Source organism: Heloderma suspectum, chromosome 7 (assembly GCF_057233095.1).
Source record: "Heloderma suspectum isolate Gila_16-S chromosome 7, 16-S_ref, whole genome shotgun sequence".
Classification (NCBI taxonomy): Eukaryota; Metazoa; Chordata; class Lepidosauria; order Squamata; family Helodermatidae; genus Heloderma; species Heloderma suspectum.
The window spans coordinates 50,319,909-50,341,406 of record NC_139464.1 but is presented as its reverse complement, the minus strand read 5'-3'; the positions used below and the strand labels follow the sequence as shown (position 1 = coordinate 50,341,406).

The 21,498-nt window shown below is 42.4% G+C and overlaps 1 protein-coding gene across 3 annotated transcripts in view; it reads right to left on the bottom strand.

Annotated features, from left to right (window-relative positions):
* LOC146339761 (sodium-coupled monocarboxylate transporter 1-like) overlaps positions 1-21,498 on the bottom strand; it is a 45,874-nt gene that overhangs the window by 2,243 nt on the left and 22,133 nt on the right. For all 3 annotated transcript variants that reach the window (XM_084810152.1, XM_084810150.1, XM_084810153.1), the window contains 5 exons: positions 17,759-17,847; positions 13,422-13,531; positions 10,741-10,808; positions 8,102-8,188; positions 2,298-2,473 (listed from right to left, as the gene is read on the bottom strand). In XM_084810152.1, the coding sequence (XP_084666278.1) occupies positions 2,298-2,473; positions 8,102-8,188; positions 10,741-10,808; positions 13,422-13,531; positions 17,759-17,847 (530 nt within the window). The remainder of the gene's footprint in view (positions 1-2,297; positions 2,474-8,101; positions 8,189-10,740; positions 10,809-13,421; positions 13,532-17,758; positions 17,848-21,498) is intronic.

Here is a 21,498-nt window from a genome sequence, read left to right as displayed (position 1 = left end):
ATTGGAACCAAGAGGAGTGAAGCACCCACATCTGAGGGAGAACTGAGAGGTAGAGAGAACTTTTTCTTCCTTTTGGGTCTGGCAACATTTTTCTTCCTTTCAGGGCTAAATGGAGAGAGAGAGAGGTGTGACTGGGATGGACAGAGTAATCTGATGTAGGTCTACTCAGAAGTAGGTCCCACTGAGTTCAATGGAACTTACTCCGACGTAAGCTTGTATAGGATTGTACCAATTAGAGAAGGAGGATAGATGAGGGCAAGAACTGATGTGTGTTTTGGATTGGTGATCCTGAGACAGACAGAGAAAGTGACAAACAGATAGTGGGGTGAGCTGGCTGGCACAAGGGATTGAGAATTAATTGAACAGGAATTGGCTTGGGGAAAAATAATTTGGAAAGAGATCTCGGGGTTGTGGTGGACAGATGATGAAAATGTCAACCCAGTGTGCAGGTGCTGTAAAAAAGCAAACTCCATGTTAGGCATAATTAGAAAAGCAATTGAGAATAAAACCGCCAATATCATACTGCCTTTATATAAATCTATGGTACGAGCACACACTGTGTACTATTCTGGTCACCACACCTAAAAAAGATATTGTAGAACTGGAAAAAGTGCAGATAAAGGCAACTAAAATGATTAAGGGGCTGGGCCATCTCCCCTATGAGGGAAGGTTACAACAAGTGGGACTGTTTACCTTGGGAAAAAAAGGAGGGTAAGGGGACACATGATAGAGGTGTACAAAATTATGCATGGTGTGGATAATGCGGATAGGGAGACATTTTTCTCCCTGTCTCGTAATACTAGAACCTGGGGTCATCCCATGAAGCTGATTGGTGGGAGATTCAGAACTGATAAAAGGAATTACTTCTTTACACAACACATAGTTAAACTATGGAATTCGCTACCACAAAATGGAGTGATGGCCACCAATTTGGATGGCTTTAAAAGGGGGTTAGACAAATTCCTGGAGGAGAAGTCTATCAATGGTTACTAGGCTTGAGGGCTATGTGCAGCCTCCAGTACCAGAGGCAGTATGCCTATGTACAGCAGTTGCTGGGAAACTTGAGTGGGAGAGTGCTGCTGCACTTGTGTCCTGCTTGTGGGTTCTGGTCAACAGCTGGTTGGCCAATGTGTGAACACAATGCTGGACGAAATGGACCCTTGCTCTGATCCAGCATGATTCTTCTTATGTTGTTCGTATTAAAATTTGAGGAAGTAAATTAATTCTAGAGGAATTTATTTAGATTTGGGGAAATTAACTGCGTAGCCTTAAATGAAATGGGTGTTCTGGTGGGGCAGAAAACTGTGGGTTCAAACAAGTGGTTTTGTTTTGGGGCTCAGACCCCACCTCTGCCTTGTACTCAGGTTCTTGTGCAAGTTACTTGTCTTTCAGTCTTCCCAGTTTATCATATGTGAAATTGGTGTTTTGTGACTAGCCATGGCCCCATGGCAGCCATTTTGTGGTTGTGCCCATAACACTTGCTCAAAATTCTGAATATGTCCACTGGCCCAAAAGGGTTGGGGACCCCTTATGTTTTTCATCTATTTTTACACCACACAGAAAACTTCAGTTATTGGGCGGTTTAAAAATATACTAAGTGATAAATAAATGAAATAGAAGATTCAAGATCCACGTATTGATTGTGGATCTCAAAACAGTTTTTAGAAGAACGCTTCTAGCTGCGCCTTTACCTTCCTGTTTATAAGTCATTTAAATCCCTAAACAAAGAAAATGAATGAATAGAAATAAATAAGCAGGGTGTGAGAGAGGGGAAACCATGATTCTCTTGATGACGTGGTTTGCGCTATATGCTATTATGTTTCGACAAAAATATAGACGTTATCGGCAGTTATAAAATTATGTATAGTGTGGAGACAGTGGACACAGACAAAAAATATATCATAACTAAAACTTGGGGCAACCTAATAAAATTGGCATGAAATTCATGACAGTGAAAAGAAACTTTGATAATATTGATCTAACTCTAGTTAATTTTGATAGAGACTTTTAAATATGCAAATGTTAATGGTCAAAACCACATTTTTCAAGCAAATAAAATATTGCTAGTTAATTAAAATTAAATGAGATCCACATTTAGTCTTTCATTTCGTTTTCATACATTTAATGCTTATATCATGCTTTCCAAAAAGAAGTCCCAAGCAACCAATAACAGCATATTAAAACATCAATATAAAGTTGAAGTAACAGAAGGACCCAAACAAATACATTAATACATCTTTTTTAATATGAAAAATTATTCAGCTATATCTAACATATAACTGTTTTGTTGTCCATACCTTGGAGGGAGCAGACTAGTAGTTACTTGCGTAAGTATAGTGATGTTGGGTCTTGGACAGGCTTCAGTTGAAAGGAATAATGGCATTGTTCTGTGAGGAGGGGGAGGGTACTTCTGAGAACCAATTCCAACCCACAATACACAAAAAAATCCACAAAGAAGTCCTGAAAATGCACCCTGAGAAGCAGGAAGTTACATACAATGTAAAGCTAACAGTAACAAAAGAGACAAATCATTTAAAAAACTGAAGGCCATCTGGCTCTAATTTGTAAAAGGAAGTTAACACTGTGTGCTAAGTATTTCAAAAACAAAGATAGCCATGTTGGGTCATGAGGGGAAAAAATCCCAAGATCCACAGCTGGGCAATACCTTTATTAGGACCAAACTAAATGCCACAAAAATTGTGCAAGCTTTCAAGTACTCCAGAACTCTTCATCGGCCTAGATGGTATAAGGAATGGGATGAAGACTGCATATGGCATGAATTACAGGTGTTGCAGTTATGACAGGTGCTGCAGGTATCAATTAGACTTAGCATTTTTCTCATGGACCAACACGTCTATCTTTGTTTTTGTGCCTTGGAAAATATCATATTTAGGGAACAATCCTATGTCCCTTAGGCAGTGTCTGGGGGACATATGAATTTTCAGTTTCCTGGCTCCAAGCTCAGAAACAGGAACCGCGTTCCCCATCCCCTCCCCCTCATAGCCAGCGTGGAGAGAACTGTGCTGGCTGCCTCTACATGCTCGTAAAACAGAATGTGGCGACGGGGAGAAGGGGGCGTTTCGAGGGGAGGGGAGGGGACCGGAGTGGCAGTCCTACGATCTTTCCTATGGCCACCCCAGCCTCCTTCCCTCCCACTCCCTGAAACCTCAGCTAGATGGGCAAAATTACCCATCTAGCTAAAATGCAGAGAAGCAAGCACGAGGCACCTCCCTCTCTGCCTAGGATACTTGTAAGCCTCCGAGTCTGGAGGATAATGAGTACCCAGGTCACAGCCCATAGGACCGTGCCTTTAGCATTTCAGGGTAGAATCTGCTGTCAGAGGTAGATGATTTTCTACCACGTGAAGAGAGTTTGCATTCTGAGGGTTCCATTCCCTCCAACCACCAGGTAATATTATATAATTTGACTTCTATTGCCTTTTTTACCTAGTAAACACCTAAAATGAATCCTTTTACCAGCTTTTTCTCTATTTCCCTGGGAGCTAGCAATTCTTATGTCAGGAGCGGGGAAGTTTTTTGAGCCCAAGGGCCAAACTGCAACATAGGAAAGATCTCGTGAGAGCCAGTGTGGTGTAGTGGTTAGAGTACTGGACTGGGAGTCAGGAGATCCGGGTTCTAGTCCCGACTCGGCCATGCAAGCTCACTGGGTGACTTTGGGCCAGTCACAGACTCTCAGCTCAACCTACCTAACAGGGTTGTTGTGAGGCTAAATGGAGAGGGGGAGGATTATGTATGCCACCTTGGGTTTCCTAAGGAGGAAAAAAATGTGGGATATATATGTAATCAATCAATCCATCCATCTCGGGGGCCACATTCCATCTGTGGGCAGATCCAAAGCCAGAGTGAGCAGGGCCAATGTGATTACTACCATTTTAAGCCTATTAAGAAGCAACCAGGGCAAAACTTCTGCATGTCTACACGGAGTAACCAGGACTGAATTTCTCAGCAGCACTTTCAAATAGCATCCCAAATACCAAGCCTCTGCTATCTACTCACAAGTAAGCAGCGCTGCCTTGCAAAGCTCAAAATCTTTGCAAAAGCTTGATTCTTTGCATGGTATTTAAATGCTAGGGGAGCCACTCAGGGGAGCCACAAGGGAGCAGAGGGCCTGGGTTGTAGTTTTTAAAAATTGTTGGTGAGGGGTGGGCATTGGGGTTGTGCTTGTGATTTTAGGGATGGGTTGCCCACCTGATAGGCAGAAGTGAGAGAGGCATGTGTCTACCTGGCAGAGGCAGTGGGGGGAGTCCTGGGGGCCAGAATATACCGAGGCTGGGCGGCAGATGCTGGCGGAACACTAGGGCAGGCCATGCTAGGTAAGGGGAACAGGGGAGAGATGCGTAATATCTGTCCCCTGTTCCGGGCCTGTCCAGAGCCAAAGGGTGGCTGGGGAATGCATGACTCCATCCTCTGGCCTTCTGCTGCTGCTATGTAATGCCAGGTCTGTTGCCCATAAAACATCTCTCATCCATGACATGATCCTGGATGAGGGTGCAGACCAGGCATATATCCCAGAGACCTGGCTAGATGAGGCTGCTGCTCCCACTCTTGCAGCCATTTGCCTGGCTGGATTTTCATAGGTGCAGCAACCAAGGACTGGGGGTCAGGGAGGGGAAGTGGCCGTTATCTACCAGGAGTCCTTGATCCTCACCAGACTCCCTCTCCGGGAGACCAGGATTGCTGATTGCATGTACTGGAGGTTGGGCCTGAAGGGCAGTCTGGGGATTCTGCTCATGTACCATCCACCCCACTGCACAACAGACTCTTTGGCCGAGGTGCTTGAGGTGGTCTCTGATGTGCGTGTGCAGTCCCCTAACTTGTTGTTGTTGGGGGACTTCAATGTATTCGGAGGCCATCCTCGTGGGGGCACCTCAGGACTTCATGGAGACCATGGCTTCCTGGGAGCTGCACCCTCTTCCAACTGGGCCCACCTATGCAGCCAGTCATGCGTCAGACCTTGTGTTTGTTTCTGGAGAGGTGGGAAGTGATCTGGAAATCGGGGGTATATCCACCACCCCCTTGTCATGGTCAGATCACTACTTGGTGGGGTTGGACTTCTTGGTTCCACAACCCCTCCATAGGGGTGGAGGTCCCGTTAAGATGGTCCGCCCCAGGCGTCTTATGCATCCAAATGGATTCCTGACTGCGCTTGGGGATTCTTTGGAGCACGCAAACGGCCGCTTGGTCGAGACCCTGGTGGATGGTTGGAATGCTGCAATCACGGGGCATCAGACCGGGTGGCTCCGAAACGCCTTCTCCCCCTGAACAGAGCTCAGACTGCACCATGGTTCACCCCACAGCTTTGGGCCCTGAAACGGGAGGTGAGACGGCTAGCGCACCAGTGGTGGAAATCTCACTCCGAAGACAATCGAACACGGGTTAGAGCTGTAGCTTCAATCTACCACGTGGTGATAAGAGCAGGGGGAAAAAAGGGTTTTTAAGCTGCCTCTATCGTGTCTGCAGAGTGCCATCCCAGGAGGCTGTTCCAAGTGGTCTGGAACCTGGTCAGTCCAGTTGTTCCAGAACTAATGGAGCATTCTAAGGCCTCGTGTGATGAGTTTGCAAAGCACTTTGTGGATAAAATCGACTGGTTCAGGAGTGCTATTCTGTCCGCTGTGGATACAGTTAGTGAGCGAGGGGCAGCCAATGGCAGACCGGTTGTGTGGAATCTGTTCCAGCTTCTTCCTTCTGAGGAAGCAGACAAGGTGCTTTCATCTTTAAGGCTGGCCACCTGCTTGAGCTACAGGCAGAGACTCAGGGAGGGGATCAAGGCGGTGGTGAATGCCTCCCTTTAGAAGGGAGTGATGCCATCAGCCCTCAAGGAGGCGGTGAAGAGACCACTTTTAAAGAAGCCCTCCTTGGATCCCCAAGACTTGAACAACTGCTGTCTGGGGGCAAGGTGATTGAGCGGGTGGTGGCGTTGCAGTTGCAGACACACTTGGAAGAAGCTGATTATCTGGATCCATTTCAATCCGGCTTCGGGCATGGGCAAGGGAAAGAAACAGCCTTGGTCGCCTTGGTGGATGATATGAGGAGGGCTCTGGATAGGGGCAACTGCTCCTTCCTTGTTCTCCTCGATCTCTCAGCAGCTTTTGATATTGTCAACCATGGTATCCTCCTGGACCGCCTTGAGGGGTTGGGCATAGGGGACCCTGTATTATGGTGGTTCCGTTCTTCTCTGGCAAGTAGCAGAGGGTAGCTCTGGGGGAGGAGACTTCAGACCCTTGGCTGCTCACTTGCGGGGTGTCACATGGTTCTATTCTCTCCCCAATGTTATTTAACATCTCTGCAAAGCCACTGGGGGCTATCATCAGGAGGTTTGGGGTGCAGTGTCACCAATATGTGGATTACATGCAACTCTACCTCTCATTCAAATCCTTGCCAAGGGTGGCTGTAAAATCCCTGTCCAAGTGTCTGGAGTCGGTGAATGACTAAGCTGAAACTGAACCCCGACAAAACCAAAGTACTTTTGGTGGGAGACAAGGGGAGGTTAGGGGATGTTGACCTGGTGTTGAATGGGGTGTGGCTGCCCCTGAAGGACCAGGTCCGTCATTTTACACTCCCAGCTGTCCACGGAGGCTCAGGTGTCAGGTGTGAGCTGGGCAGCGCTGTACCAACTCCATCTGATATGGCGGCTGCGCCCCTATCTCCCTAACCATCTGCTCTCCTCAGTAGTTCATGCCCTGGTCTCCTCTTGCCTAGACTACTGTAATGTGCTCTATGTGGGGTTACCATTGAAGATGGTTCGGAAGTTGCAGCTGGTGCAGAACGCGGCGGCCTGCCTGATTAAAGGCAGCCATTGGCAAGATCACATCATTCCAGTGGTGAAGGAGTTGCACTGGCTACCAGTTGTTTTCTGGGCCCAATTCAAGGTGTTGGTATTGACCTTTAAAACCCTGTATGGTTCCGGCCCAGTCTATCTTAAGGACAGCCTTCAACAATGCCAGGGATGCCACTCAATGAGATCAGCCTCAGGAGGCCTTCTGTCTGTCCCATCAGCCAGGACAGCTAGGCTAGTGAGGACTAGGGAGAGGGCCTTTTTTGTGGTGGCCCTCACTCAGTGGAATTCCCTCCCTAGTGACCTCCGCCATGCACCCTCTTTGATGAGCTTCCACAGGGCTTTGCAAACCTGGCTGTTCAGGCGGGCATTTGGGGTGGGTTAGGGTTTTTTTTAGAGCAATGTTGTTTTGCTCATTTGATTATCTTGTATTTTGTGTTGTTATTCCTATTGTACACTGCCTAGAGTGGCCAGGTAGCCAGCCAGATAGGCGGCTAATAAATCTAATAAATAAATAAATAAATAGCGTTTAAATACACTCTTAGCTCCAATCAGTGATCGGAGATAACAAAAAACTAAGCTTGCTGTGCGGATGGGAAACCCTGGGGCCAGGCCAGAGGTTCCCCATCCCTTTCTTATATAGAACACAAAGCCCTTTAAGATATAAAGAATCGAACAAACGATTGCTGCATCTACAGAGCTATCAATATATATTATTTTTAAGTTCTCAACATTTTTTTTTCAAATTAAATTGAGTGCATCACTTAGCCTTTTAGATTCTGGGGTGGTTCAAATGTAACATCAAACAGATCAGTGTTCTGTGATGTCAGGAGTCCAGGCTCACACACTTCCTTCTCCCCCTCCCCTGGGGTGCAGTGGTTTCCTGTTTCCTATCCTGGTTTTAAGGCAAAAAAAGGGGTTTGCTGCTTCAGGTGAAATGGCAAACTATGGTTTACCTCAAACAGGGTAGGGGGCAGGGAATCACTGCTCACTGACAGAATGCCAAATCATAGCTTTACAACAGGGGTGGGCAATTTGTGGCCCTCCAGATGTTTTGTCCTACAACTCCCATGGTCCCTCATCATTGGCTATGCTGGCTATGGCTGATGGGAGTTGTAGGCCAAACCATCCAGAGTGTCCCAAGTTGCCAACCCCTGCCTTACATTATGTCTGATCACTTCTCTGTGTATGTAAAACTACTAAAATAACGAAGATGCCAGTCATAATCTTTAAAATGGTAAAAATAAGTTAAACCTCCCCCATTCCATTCCATTTAGCAACAGTAGGATGTATAATGTCTACTTACTTTAGCATTTGCAAAAGGCAAAAGGATGCCCAAAGAAAATATTCCTAAAAGAGGTCCACCAATTATTCCAAATATACTGAGTGCAGCCTGCAAGAGGGGGAAAAAAATGTAAACACAGAGAGAAACAAAAAGAGAACACTGGACTTACTGTGATATTCATTCCCTTCAGTGGATGGAAGGCACCTGGAAATATTGGGTTGGATCCAGACTAAGTTAGTTCAAGATAGTTGGATTCAGACTAGGTGTGTGCCAACAAAGCCACTGTTCAGACATCCATGGGAAAGCCTGTGAGGATTTGACCCAGGTAAGAACTGTTTGCCCCTTAAAAGCAATGAGTATAGTTTGGTGTGGGAAAGCAAGACCCTCTTTAGAAATTGAATCAGGGGATTTGGGAATAAAGCTACAACAGGGGCCCCCAATATTTTTGTGCTAGTGGTCATATTTGGAATTTTGAGAGTATTGTGGATGCGCTCACAAAATGGCTATGGTGGAAGGCTTTCCTATTCCCAAAAATGGCTGTCAAGGTGAGCGTGGCCAGTCACAAAACACCCAGAAGGCAGATTGGTGAAGCCCAAAGAAGAGTAACTAGCCCAAGAACTTAAGTCCAATGCAGAGATGGAGTCTGAGCTCCAAAACACAACCACTCTTTTGAACTCAGTTTTCTGTTCCAACACCCATTTCACAGAAGGGAAACTGACAAGGCTCAGAAACAAAGTAAATTGGTCAAGAAACTGAGTACAAGGCTGAGAAGGAGGCTGTGCCCCAAATGCCAAATCACTCATTTGCCCCCCCCCCAACAAAATACCCATTTCAGAGGTCAAACTGCTGATGCTCAGAGCAACACTAATGCACACATGCACCAAAAGCAAAATGCCAGGCAAAACACAAACCCAGCAGAGACAAAACACTCCCTCACTCCCACCCCCTCTAGTCCCACAGGAGGCTTTCTTTTTCTAGATAGCTGGGTCCACTGCAAAACAAAGCACTGGGCTGCAGGCGCCTGCTATTTCATTTTCTAAGAATGCTTCTGGAGCTGATACTCTCCTTTGCCACCACTGATTTTACCCATGCCAGGAATTGAGGATGGGCTTGGCTTTCTGCCATATTAGGCGTAGATGGAGAGGCACCTGCAGAAAGTCCCCACATCTCCTACCTTGGAGACTTCACTTCCAGATCCTGCTGTTAACCATCACAGTGATTGCCAAGTCCCCTCTCTGGGCAATCTTTAGTGAATGCGGTTTGCCCTGTACCCCTGGCTGGCTGCACCCTTCCCTGACAGGAGAAGGCACAGTGGGGAGAGGACTAGGCATGCGATTGTTGTATTGCTTCTTTCTTTCTCCCTTCTCCCACCAGGCTTAGCCAAAGCATGTCTTTGGAATGGTGGGGAAAAAGACATATAGTCCTACTTGGGGTGTGTATACTTCTCTCCCCAGCCCGGTGTCAGCAATGGCACCATGGGAAAAAAGTGATAAAACAATCCAATTGGCCCAGCTCAGGGAAAGGGATCCATGGACTTAGAATGAGGGTCCATGTAGCCTTAGCGGCCAAAATCACAGCCCTTCCATGGCATCCACCCCAGCTGGAAAAGAGGCAAGACTCAAAGTTAGGGTTGCTAGAGGAATTCAATTGGTCCATATTCCTAAGGGAACCAACATGATCTGCGCTTCCTGGACTAATGTGCAGTTCAGATCACAGTTGTCCTTCAGATTTTGCACTTTGTCTGAATTTTTGCAATGCAGTTTTCAGAGGGCAGCCTTTAAAGTTTTCCAGTCTTTTCCATTTTTTTTACAGGTAAAAGCCACTCTAAGCAGCTAGAATGCCAGGCTGCAACTGCAAATGCCCCTGGGAGCAATAGGACAAGGTGACATGCCATCCCTCCCAGGGACACTGTAGGGAAAAAAGAGATGGCTGCCCGAAGAGAGACAGAAGAGGGGCAACTCAAACCAATTCCCTGCCATTTTAGGGGAGAGCTTTACCATGTCAGTGGGGAGGCTCCCCCCTTTTTTTCTTTCTTTCACTTTTTTAAAACAACAAGCTCTGCTAGCAACTTTGGTGGTGCAGAAGCAGAGCTCAGACTTCCACCATCCTTCCTTCCTAGAATGCCTCTGGGAAGTAATATAGTGGCAGTGGTCAGAGCCTCACCCCTATGCCACCAGCAGAGCATTACATTATGAATATTAATATTCTGAAAGGATAAAGGGCTTCTTTATACGAGTGATTTATCGCATGCTCGTGACTGGCCACTCACGGACGTTCGCAGGTCCTTTACACGATGTCATCAACATCCAGGGACCCTCTTGTGCTTTTTCAGATTTATTACATTGTAAAAAGCACGGAACATAATCAGTTTTTTTTTAATGTGCAGAATCAGTAGTGTGTAAAGTAGGTATATCACTGTATTTCAGCCACTACATGGCACTGTCTAAAAGCAAACATAGGAGAAGTGCCGAAATGGAAGATTTCAATTCAAGCCACGCGGTCGTCCCTGTTTGCCCATGTCGATTTTAATCCCTCAAAGAAAATGCAAACAGAAGGCCTTGGTAGAGATGTGGGATTTCTGCCTTATGTGATGAACCTCTAAATCTAAACAACTTATTTTAGGCATTTAAGACTGATATGAGTAGCCATTACACACTTACCTGTAACAATGCACCCATAACAGATGCCATTGCAGCCATGGAAAGGCATATTGCACCAAACAATAGATCTAAATGGAAAAATTTATACAAAGTTTATGTGACTTTTGCAAATATGTAACTGACTGAAAGGTTTAAGACTTATTTCTCTGCCTGCTAATAATGGTCCAGTTCGCACAGTAACGAACAAGGCAGTGTGTACAAGCAGCTAAACAATCCAGGGATACTCTGCCCCTAGGTTGTTTAGCATTGTGTCTGGACCTCTGAGTTGTCTCTCCCCCAACAAGCCTGAGAAAGAACTTGCTCCTCTTGCAGGTGAAGCAACCAGGCAGCATGCACCAACACACCACCTTGTTCTCACTAACCCACAACTATGTGGGTTGTGCAAACCGGGCCAATATATCAAACATAGCTATTAGGATTTGCTTGTAGGAATGGCCAAACCAAAAAAATTCCATATTCTTTTTTCCGTTGGCAGAGGGTAACTATGCAAATAATTTTAAAAACACTAAATGCAGATATTAAACATATAATTGCATATAGGACAACAACAATAATTTTCTATTACAGCCTATTTTTCATGGGTGAAAACAGCTTACTGTAAATGTTTAGCTGTACACCATTTATGATTGGGCTGGGAAATCTCATGTCCATGATTCAAAGTAGCTCCCCCCACCCCACATTTCTATCTGGTTCCATGCAACTTCCCGATACAATGACCTTCTATTATTTTAAAACTACTCTGATGCTTTTGGTCCAAAATCAGAACAAAATTAGAGAGCCAGAGTGGTTCAGTACCTAGAGATGGATTTGGAGCTGGGAGACTTAGCTTCCAGACCTACCACGAACACACTCTCTAAAACTGTTACTGTTTAAAATGCATAGTTAAAACTTAACTGTAAAGAACAAATGGAAAACAACTTGGTAGGGCATGCTATCTACCAAGGTGGCAGCTAAGAACGTCCATTCCAACCATTCAGGTAATAGGCTGGCAACACTACTCGGTTCCAAGCACTGGATGCATCTTAAATAGGTCCTTGCTCTTCACTGTTTGCACCCTTAATTGTATGCTGAGGATGTTCTTGATCATTGGCCTCAAGCTAGTAAGTGTTAGAGTCAATAAGGCTGCCCAACAGGGCACAACAGGCAAAAAAAAAAAAGACTCCCTTGTAGGGATTCCAAAAAAAATAGTCCCAAAAGACTATCATAGAATCATAGAATAGTAGGGGTGGAAAGGGCCTACAAGACCATCGAGTCCAACCCCCAACTCCAATCAACTAGTTCTACTTTGTCTTAAGCGAGGTGGGCAGGTGATGGGCAACTGCCTTGTCACAAAAGAGACATTAGGAAACGTACAGCCATTTGAAACAGTACATGCCATCGGCTGTGCTACATGAGGCAGCATGGCCACATGTCAAAGTATTCCCTGCCTCCAAATGTGATGGAGGCAAGTTTGCCCCACCACAACCACCACAAGAGAGAGAAGGAGCACAAATATGCAACTTTAGTCAACTGAATTTAACCATTAGTACCTGCCATTTCCTTGCTATCTTGTACAAGTTACTAATCTAGGATAAGGTAATTTCCTTTTGTTTAAGAGCTTATGATATGGATTTCATCAATCTATTTCTAATAATCCAAACTGATCAAAAATAATGCACCTAGTTGTTAAGGTTGCTAACTTCTGATTTAAAAAAATATAATACCTGGATTGAGACAAGGACTACAAGACAAAGCCCAGCAGACTCTGTCAGTGGAGAAAGCAATGTTATTAGCAATGGCTTTTTTGTTGGTTTCTGTGGCTGGTGTTGTCATAGCAGGTGGGCTGGGCATCCACTTGGATTTTAGCATTAAAAAAATCCAATAAATAAATAGACAGAAAAACTGACAGTTAGATAACATGCATGGGGGACCCAAGGAAGCAAGCGTGAGAACCACAAGCATGTTTCTCTGCCACTACTTCTTCTGCTCTTTGATTATCCTGCCTTCTGGCCTTTAGTTATCCCATACAGGATTGCTATAGAACAGTCATGCAAACACTGATGTTTCAGGCTCATGCAATCATGGGCTAGGACTGAATTCAATGATTTTGTGTTTTATTGTACCTGTTTGGGATACACAGTTCAACCAAGTACACTAAATGAAAATGCTACTGATGTCTTTTAGTCAAAATTTCTGGTAATTAGCCCAAATGCCTGGTTGTTACACACACAAAAATGCTGGCAACTGGCTCACAGTCATCAGTCTGGATGGCTATGTGCTACCTCCAGTACCAGAGGCAGTGAGCCTATGTACACCAGTTGCTGAGGAACATGGGTGGGAGGGTGCTGTTGTGCTCATGTCCTGCTGTGGTTTCCTGGTCCTTGGTATGATCCAGTATAGCTGTTCTTATGTTCTTATCATCATCATCCTCATCATCTAGGATGCTTTCCCCCCCCAGCCCACCTAGTGAGATAGCAAGCCTATTGTTTACTCAAAGAATTGCACATTTCCCTTTACATAAATCATGGTAATTCAACCACTGTTTTTACAAGCTGTTCTATTACGACTAAATATTGTAAAACTTATTCTAATCTCACTCAGGTTCTTTACTAGTATAACTCAACTGACTTAGTGAGTTACACACAGTGAGAAAAAAATAGGTTCATATTTTTAAAGACAGAAAATATCACATGAAAACTTACTCATTCCCATGGAAATCCATGACAATTTTGATTCAGACACTGTGAAATGAGGCTTAATAAGATCTTCCACAGTTACAGCAGCTAATGCATTGATGCTGGAAGAGACTGTACTAAGGAATATAAAATTAAAATAGTCTGAATTTTGTATCCATACTGACTAAGGCTTCACAAATATTTAAAAACTGGGACAATGGGGGAAAAACTGATGCAAGCACCAGAAGAAATAGTGGCCCAATAGTGACCAATTCACCAAGTAGTAATGTTTTCCACCATAGATTTGCTTGATCATTTGTATTAACAAAAGCACAGTGAGTTTTTTTCCTGCCACTGATTCTAGTGTGTGCTGAAGGCTGGGGATCCTATCAAGTGGTTAATGTGGGGATGCCTTACCATTTGATACACTGGTCATCTGTATTAGCAATCCCTGGCAAGTGGTATCAACTGGAGAAGATACCTCCCTGAGCGATAGTCTCGTAGCTAAAGTTTTCTTTTAAGGAACACGTCTTCCATGTTTTTTTATTTTGAAATATTTAAATAACTGCTATTACCTGAGGTCCTTTTTGGTGTGTTTGGAGAGGTTTCTCTTCACAAGACAACAGTCATACCTCTGAAGTTACAGTTCTGCTTTGTGGTGAGGGGGCTGGGTGAAGTAATCTTGATTTCAAAGCTTGAACGGAATATTATTTTAAGTTTTGTACAACTTTTTTTGTTCTGAATTTTATATGCGCATGTGCAAATATGCACACCAGTATTTTTCCATCATTGGTCATAAGGATTGTGTTGTTGTTTACCGAGTTTTGGTTTTATCACATTCATTTTGAGAATTAGTTAAAATGAGTGTGTGTGTGTGTGTGTGTGTGTGTGTGTATAAAGTAACTGCAGTTTCAAAGGATCCCTGATATGCTTAGAGCAGCTGTTGCATTTAAAATGTGCTCTGATGGTAAGGGTAGGTTACCAACCTATTATCTATTTATTCATATGTGAAAGCATTTTTGAAGCTATAATCATACTGTCTGAGATTTAAAAAAATTGTAATAGAATTTAAAGACAGCTTATTTACCAAGCTGCCATTCCACTCAGAAGCAACAAATCCAAAACAGCTATAGTATAGTTGTTGTAATAGCTTCCACTGTCTCTGGGCAGTTTCACCATTTTAGTTTAGAGAAAAAAAACCCAGGAAACATTACTTGAGTCCTACACATATTTATCCAGGAGTAAGCCTCAATAAATTCAGTGGGACTTACTCATAAGTAAACATGCAAAGGATTAGGACTATCTGAATCCTTTTTGAAGCTAAGGATTAGAACAGGAAATTATGACACTATTCCATTTGGCTACACTGAAGCATCTGAAATTTTCCTGCAGTTAATGATTGTTCATGTCTACACAGTATAAGTAATACTACATACAAAGGGAAATGTTATATCTATGCAACCCAATTATCTCCCATGTATTTTGGAAAAGCAACCATTTTTTCATGCTTATCATTTTCAAGGGATAAATAATGCTACTGGAAATGCATGAATGCTGATTTGTTTATTTAGGATTGTATCCAGATTTATGCTGGATCAACTGCATTGATGGAAGTGGACTTCCCCACCCCATCCTTCCCAAGGTGGCCCCTTCAGACCCCACAAAACGCTACACAGAGTCTGGAGACTGTGCTGAATGAGGTGAGCTGTGAAATGGGATAATCCACAAAAATCGGACAGAGAGACCTTCTGAGAGCAGAGGCTTTCTTCTTACAGAAGGTCCCTGACCCTCACGGAAGGCAGATCCAACCCATATTTATTAATACAAAAATTTGTATCCTGCTTTTCCCTCAGAGTGGCTAACCGATGATGCAAACAAACACAAGGATAAAAATAACAATAATCCATCACTAAAATAAAATTACCAAAAGAAAAACAGCCATCAAGAGCAAAAATAAACAAAACCCCTAAACTAACAATAAATAAGTTAAATCAAGCAACAACAGAATCAAAAGCTTGTTTAAAAGAATTAGCAGAATTCAGTCATTCGCAGAATTCACTTAGAGAGGGAGAGAACCTAACCCTAGGGTGTCCAACATGGTACCCACCAAGTTCTCTTCCTGTCCTGATTTTTATTTTTTAAGATTTGTTTTTAATTACAGTATTTTTTGCTAACTGGGAGGCTGGCAGGCTGCAAAGTGAAGTGCTGGCCTCCAGTGCAATCTTTATTTCCAAGAAAATACAGAAAATATAGAATATTTTTATTTCCAGCAAAAAAAGTAGAAAATAAAAATATGGGTAACTGCAGGCCAGCGTTCCAGAAAAAAGGAAAAATCATGCTGGGGGTGGTAATGAGTATCCTGGGAACAAGAGCAAATGGTGGACAGTGAGGGAGGACATTTTGCCTGTGCTGTGTGTAGGTGGGGTGGGGGATGTGGTAGCTGGTTTGTTTTAGCATAGTATCTGTTTTCTCTAGGTTTTTGTGGGGGTGATAATTTGTGTTTATCTGAGGATCATCAGTTTGCCTACTGTGAAATGGTATTTTGCTGTGTTTGTGGGGGCTAGTATGTGATTTGGTATTTGGAACTGCAATTGCAGTATTGTGAAGACATTAAAACCTCCGTCAGCAATGGCTATGGGGAGTCTTCCGCTTTAGCGAACGAGCGTTACATCTCTATGAAACTTGGTCCTGATTCTGCATACCTCCAACATTTTATAGCCACCTTGGATTTTTTGCTACTGTCAGTGTCAGGGTGCTGGGTTCTGAGGGTGCATCAGGTGCCTCCTGAGTAGGGGAGGCTGGCTATGAGGTTTGGTCCTGATTCTGCAATCCCCTTAGGGTTTATAGTCACTTTTTTGGAGCACTTAGGATTTTCGCTCCTCTGGGGTAATTGTGCAGGGTTTTGATGGTCAATCAGGTGCCTCCCAATTAGGGGAAGCTGTGTGTCAAGTTTGGTCCTAATCCTGCAAACCCCCAATGTTTTATAACCACATCCCCTTTTTTGCTTTACTCGGGATTTTCGCCGCTTGGTGAGTGATCATGCAGGGTTTTGATAGTGGATCAGGTGCCTCCTGACTGGGGGAGGCTTGTGTATGAAGTTTTGTCTGGATCCTGCAAATGTCCAGTGCTTTAGAGGTGAAACAGTGCCACTGTTCGAGTGGGAGGACAGCAGCAGGACAGAGGGTGGGGGCGGGGGTGAGTCAAACTACACACAGTAGCTTAATACGCTACTCACAGTACCTTATTAGCCCGGTCATGTCGCTAATGGACTATTTGTAGACTATTTAAAAAATAAGCTACTGTGAGTAGTTTATTAAGCCACCTTGGGTTATCGTGATGTCTGAATACTGCCAGCAGGAACAGCAAACTATATGTTTTGGTAAGCAGCTGCTCGTTTAACTAAGCAAAAATCTGATTCCAATATATAATTTATGACCACTTTCTACACGTCCTTCACCTTGCAAACATGAATTCTATCCCTGTCTACTTGGGTGTCAAGGAGGATTAGGAATAAAACACCTCATCTTATAGTAGTTACATCTAATTCTTTGGAAATGCATCCTAATAGACTGATTTGCATACATTTCTAAGGAGCAAAGTTTCAGGTACATTTGTTTCAAATGAGAAGTGATATATAAATATTAATAATAAAGAATAATATATAAATTTGTTGATTTTTGTTTCACAAAGATATTAAATGCGTACTGGCTAGAACAAGCCCAGACTTGCCCTGCTACATGTTTTATGAATAATCTCAGGCTCCCTATTGTTCACCTTTCTAAACTAAATTATGCTCTCACAGTAATTTCACAGCTACATTTCCTATACATATTCAGCCAAGTCTTTTGTTAAGTCTCGAGTCTGGAGCCAGCAGAGGCTATTGCACACTGCATATTCAGTCAAGAGGTCAGGGAAAGACTTGAATTTTTGACTCAAAATTCCCTCATCCGTTTTTTTTTGCTTAATATCAAGCCTAATGAAGAGTTTCAATGAACTTGAACCTTGCTTATTTTTCTGTGACTTTTTACTTATTTATTTATAAATAAAAAGAGAAAGAACAGAGGCTCAGCAGCAGTATTGAATACTGCCCACTGTTTATTCCCTGCATCTTATTATGGTTACAATAAATTGGATAACCTATCATTGAGCTGCTTATGATATATGACAACAGAAGATTGAGGGCCAAACAAACCTTACATCAATGCATGGTTAGGAGTTGAATTACCTTTTTTAACATTAAATAGTAGCTATAAAGAGGGGGCCAATCAGGATTGGGCTTCTATCCCATTCCAAATAGCAGACGGGCTGCATGCGCACAGTTATTTTCCAGAATCTAGACTGATAACACCAAGATTCAAACTTACCTTAATGTCCCACTGTAGGTCCCAGCCACAAAAAGTCCTGGAACACCTGGAAAATCTCCCAAAATCTCCAGTACCAAATATGGCATGAGCTAAAAAAAAAATCCACCATTGAGAAATATTAATTTTTCATTTTTATTTTGCTCTGTCCTCTGTTTGAAAAACCTCCATTTGAAAAATCTAACTTCAAACAGTTTAGCTTTAGCTATGTAATAGCAATTGGCACACCCACAACTAATACCAGAGGGCAGCAAACCAGGGTGGGAGAAGAGTCCTCAGCATGCTGAAATCCATTTGTAAATCCAACTATGCTCCATATACATTGACATCTTTTCAACAGAATTATCTATATGACTCACAAAAAGTAGAAGTAAAGTCACAGTCCTTTGAATTTCTAATTATGCATGAAAATAATCCCATCCCCATTGAAGAAAGTTAGTCTTAAAATTCAAAGTCACTTCTGCAAGAATGAGGTGACAGTTGTTTAACTTGCTCTGGTCAAAGGTTTAGTTTCTGATTATGCATCTTAACTATTCTCTATTTGATCAATTTCACCTGCTTGCAAATATTTTTATTTAAGCAGCTCTTAGCTGAGAAGCAATTAATATATACAAACATATTGATCTTGTTTATTTGTGAATTAACCCTAACAGTACCATTGAGGAATTTTGCATCAAGTTGTCAGGGGGTTCAAGATAAACAATAAAGGTGATAACAGGCATCCTTGCTTGGTGCCTCTGATAATCTGGAGTGGCTGGGAGTCCAAACCTTTCATCCTAACTATTGCCTGATTTTGGGAGTATAATTGATTTAAGCAGGTAATTCTCCCCCATTTCCCCACAACATTTTCTTGCTTAATTTGAAAATAAAATTCCATTCTAACACATTGAAGGCCTTGGCAGTGTCCAGTGATGTTATGGTATACAGGAAATTGCTTTTGTTCTTACAATGATAAATTATACTTAATAATCTCCGAACTGGATTTGCAATATTGTGTTTTCTAATAGAAACAAATTGATCTGAGGCAATATAATATGGGGCGATATCACCAAGCCTGTCAGCCAGAACGTAAGTGAATATTTTTACGTCCTGATTTAATAATGTGACTGGACGGCATGAGTCTGCTAATTCAGGCTCCTTACCAGGTTTTACTATGATGTGGGACATCTGCCAGGATTCGGGCATCCTTATTCACTGTAATATTAAAAGTTTTACCATATGTGGAACTAATAGATCATCATAAATTTTATTAAAAGCACCCGAAAATCCATCTGACCCTGGAGTTTTTGTGCTTTGATCTTTATGAGGACTTTTCATATCTCTTCTTCTGTTATGTCCTGATTCAAACGGATTTGGTGGTCTGCAGTTATTTTCCCTAAGTTTGCTTACTTTGTCTGTGTCTATTTGGTCTAAAATTGTGTGTCCAGGGTTATATAAATCCTTGTAAAAGGATGCAAAAATTTGGTTCATCACTTTTGAATCAAAAATCCTTTTCCTATGTTGATTTTTATAGTGTTGATGGAATTTCGGATGACTTTTTGTTTTAGTTATTAGCTAGTAATTTAATATTTCTACTGCCCAATTCATAAAACATTTGTTTGGTATATTGGAGATCATTTATCTTGTTTACTTCTAAAAGTCTCAATTGCTTTTGTTTCTTAAGTAAGGCAATTTTACTGGCTTCATCGCCCGTACTCTTATGTAGGGCCTCCAGTTCTTTAATTTCCACTAGCATACGTTGTAATTTTGAGGAATGTATTTCCTTAATATAACTTAATTCATGAATGCATTTACCCCAGATTACTACCTTCATTGTCTCCTGCAGCATTTGCATGCTTATATCTGATGTGTCATTATCATGAAAATAATGTTTTATTTTTGATCCAATAGCCTCACACGTCTCTTGTCTATACAGGAGAATGGGTTCTAATGTCCAGGAGTAAGTTTTGTGTTGTTTCAGACCTAGGTGAAAAGATGCTGTTCCCATGGCATGGTCTCTAAGACTGTGATGGACTCCATATTGGACTCCTTTAAAATCAATATGGCATTACATGAAAGTAAAATATAATCTATTCTTGAATAGCTTTTATGTCTTATGGAATAAAATGAAATATCTTTCTCTTCCTGATGTTTGCACCTCCATGCACCTACTGAGTTAAAGTTTTTAAGAATGTTTAAGAAAATTGAGGGTTTTACATTTGTCCCAGTCTGTGTCCCACCTGTGTTTATTTTCCCTGAAGTGTCCAGAGTTGGGTCAGCAATTAAATTCAAGTCATCCCCTATTATTGTTGCCCCTGTCTCCAACTTAGATTTATCTAATAGCGTCAAGGTGCTGTTTAAAAACTTAGCCTGATCTGCACTGGGACATTAAATTGCTCTGTATTAACTTTTCTATCCCCAGCAGACCCCTGATGATATATATCTTCCCTAATATCCTTCTTCACATCCAGTATTTTAAAGTCCATGTTTCTATTTAGGATTATTGCAACTCTTCTTGAATTAAAGGAACCCTTGGCTGCAAATACCTCCCCAATGCCAGAAAAGTACAATAATTTGTCTGACATCATATTTTTTATGATGGGTTTCTTGTAAAAAAAAATTTATATCGGGTTTATTTTGCATAATTACCTTTTGTACTCTCCTACTTTGGTAATTGATCCTAGCCCTTTTACACTGAAAGGCATTGCCTTTATTACAATCATTTCCCAGAAGCATACAGCCTATTGTTTTATTTCCCCTGTGGTCACTATCTTCTTGCGGAACCAGTGGGCTGCACTGGTGTTTAACCAATAAACTCAACTTATAACCTACAGCCAGATAAATTTTAAACTTCTCCATCTCTGCGTGACTCCTTTCTGCAAGTAGTCGCTCATGAGAACTAGCCCGAGACTATGGAGTGGAATCTAATGTGGGGCTTGATAGCAGTATCCGAGCCTTTAACAAAAGCTCCCCCCTCCCTGCCAGCCAGAAACCTAATAAAATGAAATTAAAGACAGAATTAAAGAAATATGCTAGATCAAAAAAACCTGTATGAGTCCTTCAGAAGCCCACTTTAAATTGTTAGTGATCCAGATCCCTGGAAACTTAGTTGAAATTATTTTTTGGCATTTCCATCAATGCTCTCAAGGTCCAACCTCATGTGTCTGGGCCCACTATGGAATCCATGGTATTTTCTTCCTCTTCTTCTTCCTGGCTAGGCAGGAGTTCTTCACTGGGCTCCATATTCATGTGAATTAGAAATTCTTTAGTCTCACGGTGATCTGTGAGCACTGTTGTTGTATTATCCATGTTGACAATGATTTTGAATGGATAGCCCCATCCAATATTTTATTCCCGCCTTGCAAAATTGCTCCAAGCAATATTTAAATGCTTTGTGCTTTTGCAGTGTTCCTGGGCTGATATCCTGAAAGAATCTTATTTCTTGTTGTTCATATAGGCATTTTTGCCCATTGTGTATGCTATTCACAATGGTGATTTTAACTTCAAGATTTGTAAATCTCACTAACTTATCCCTTGGTTTCGCTCCATTTTGCAGTTGTGATTCTGCCATCCTGTGAGCTCTTTCTATGTCTGCTCTGGAAAGTGTGAGTTCTGGCAGAGCTTCTGACAACCATGGAATTATAAAACCAACTGTTTCACTCCCTTCTACTGATTCTGCCAGACCCCTGAGATGCAGATTGGGCCCACAGCTATAATTCTCTAAGGATCCTATGCACTGCTGCAGCTTATCATTAGACCTCTAA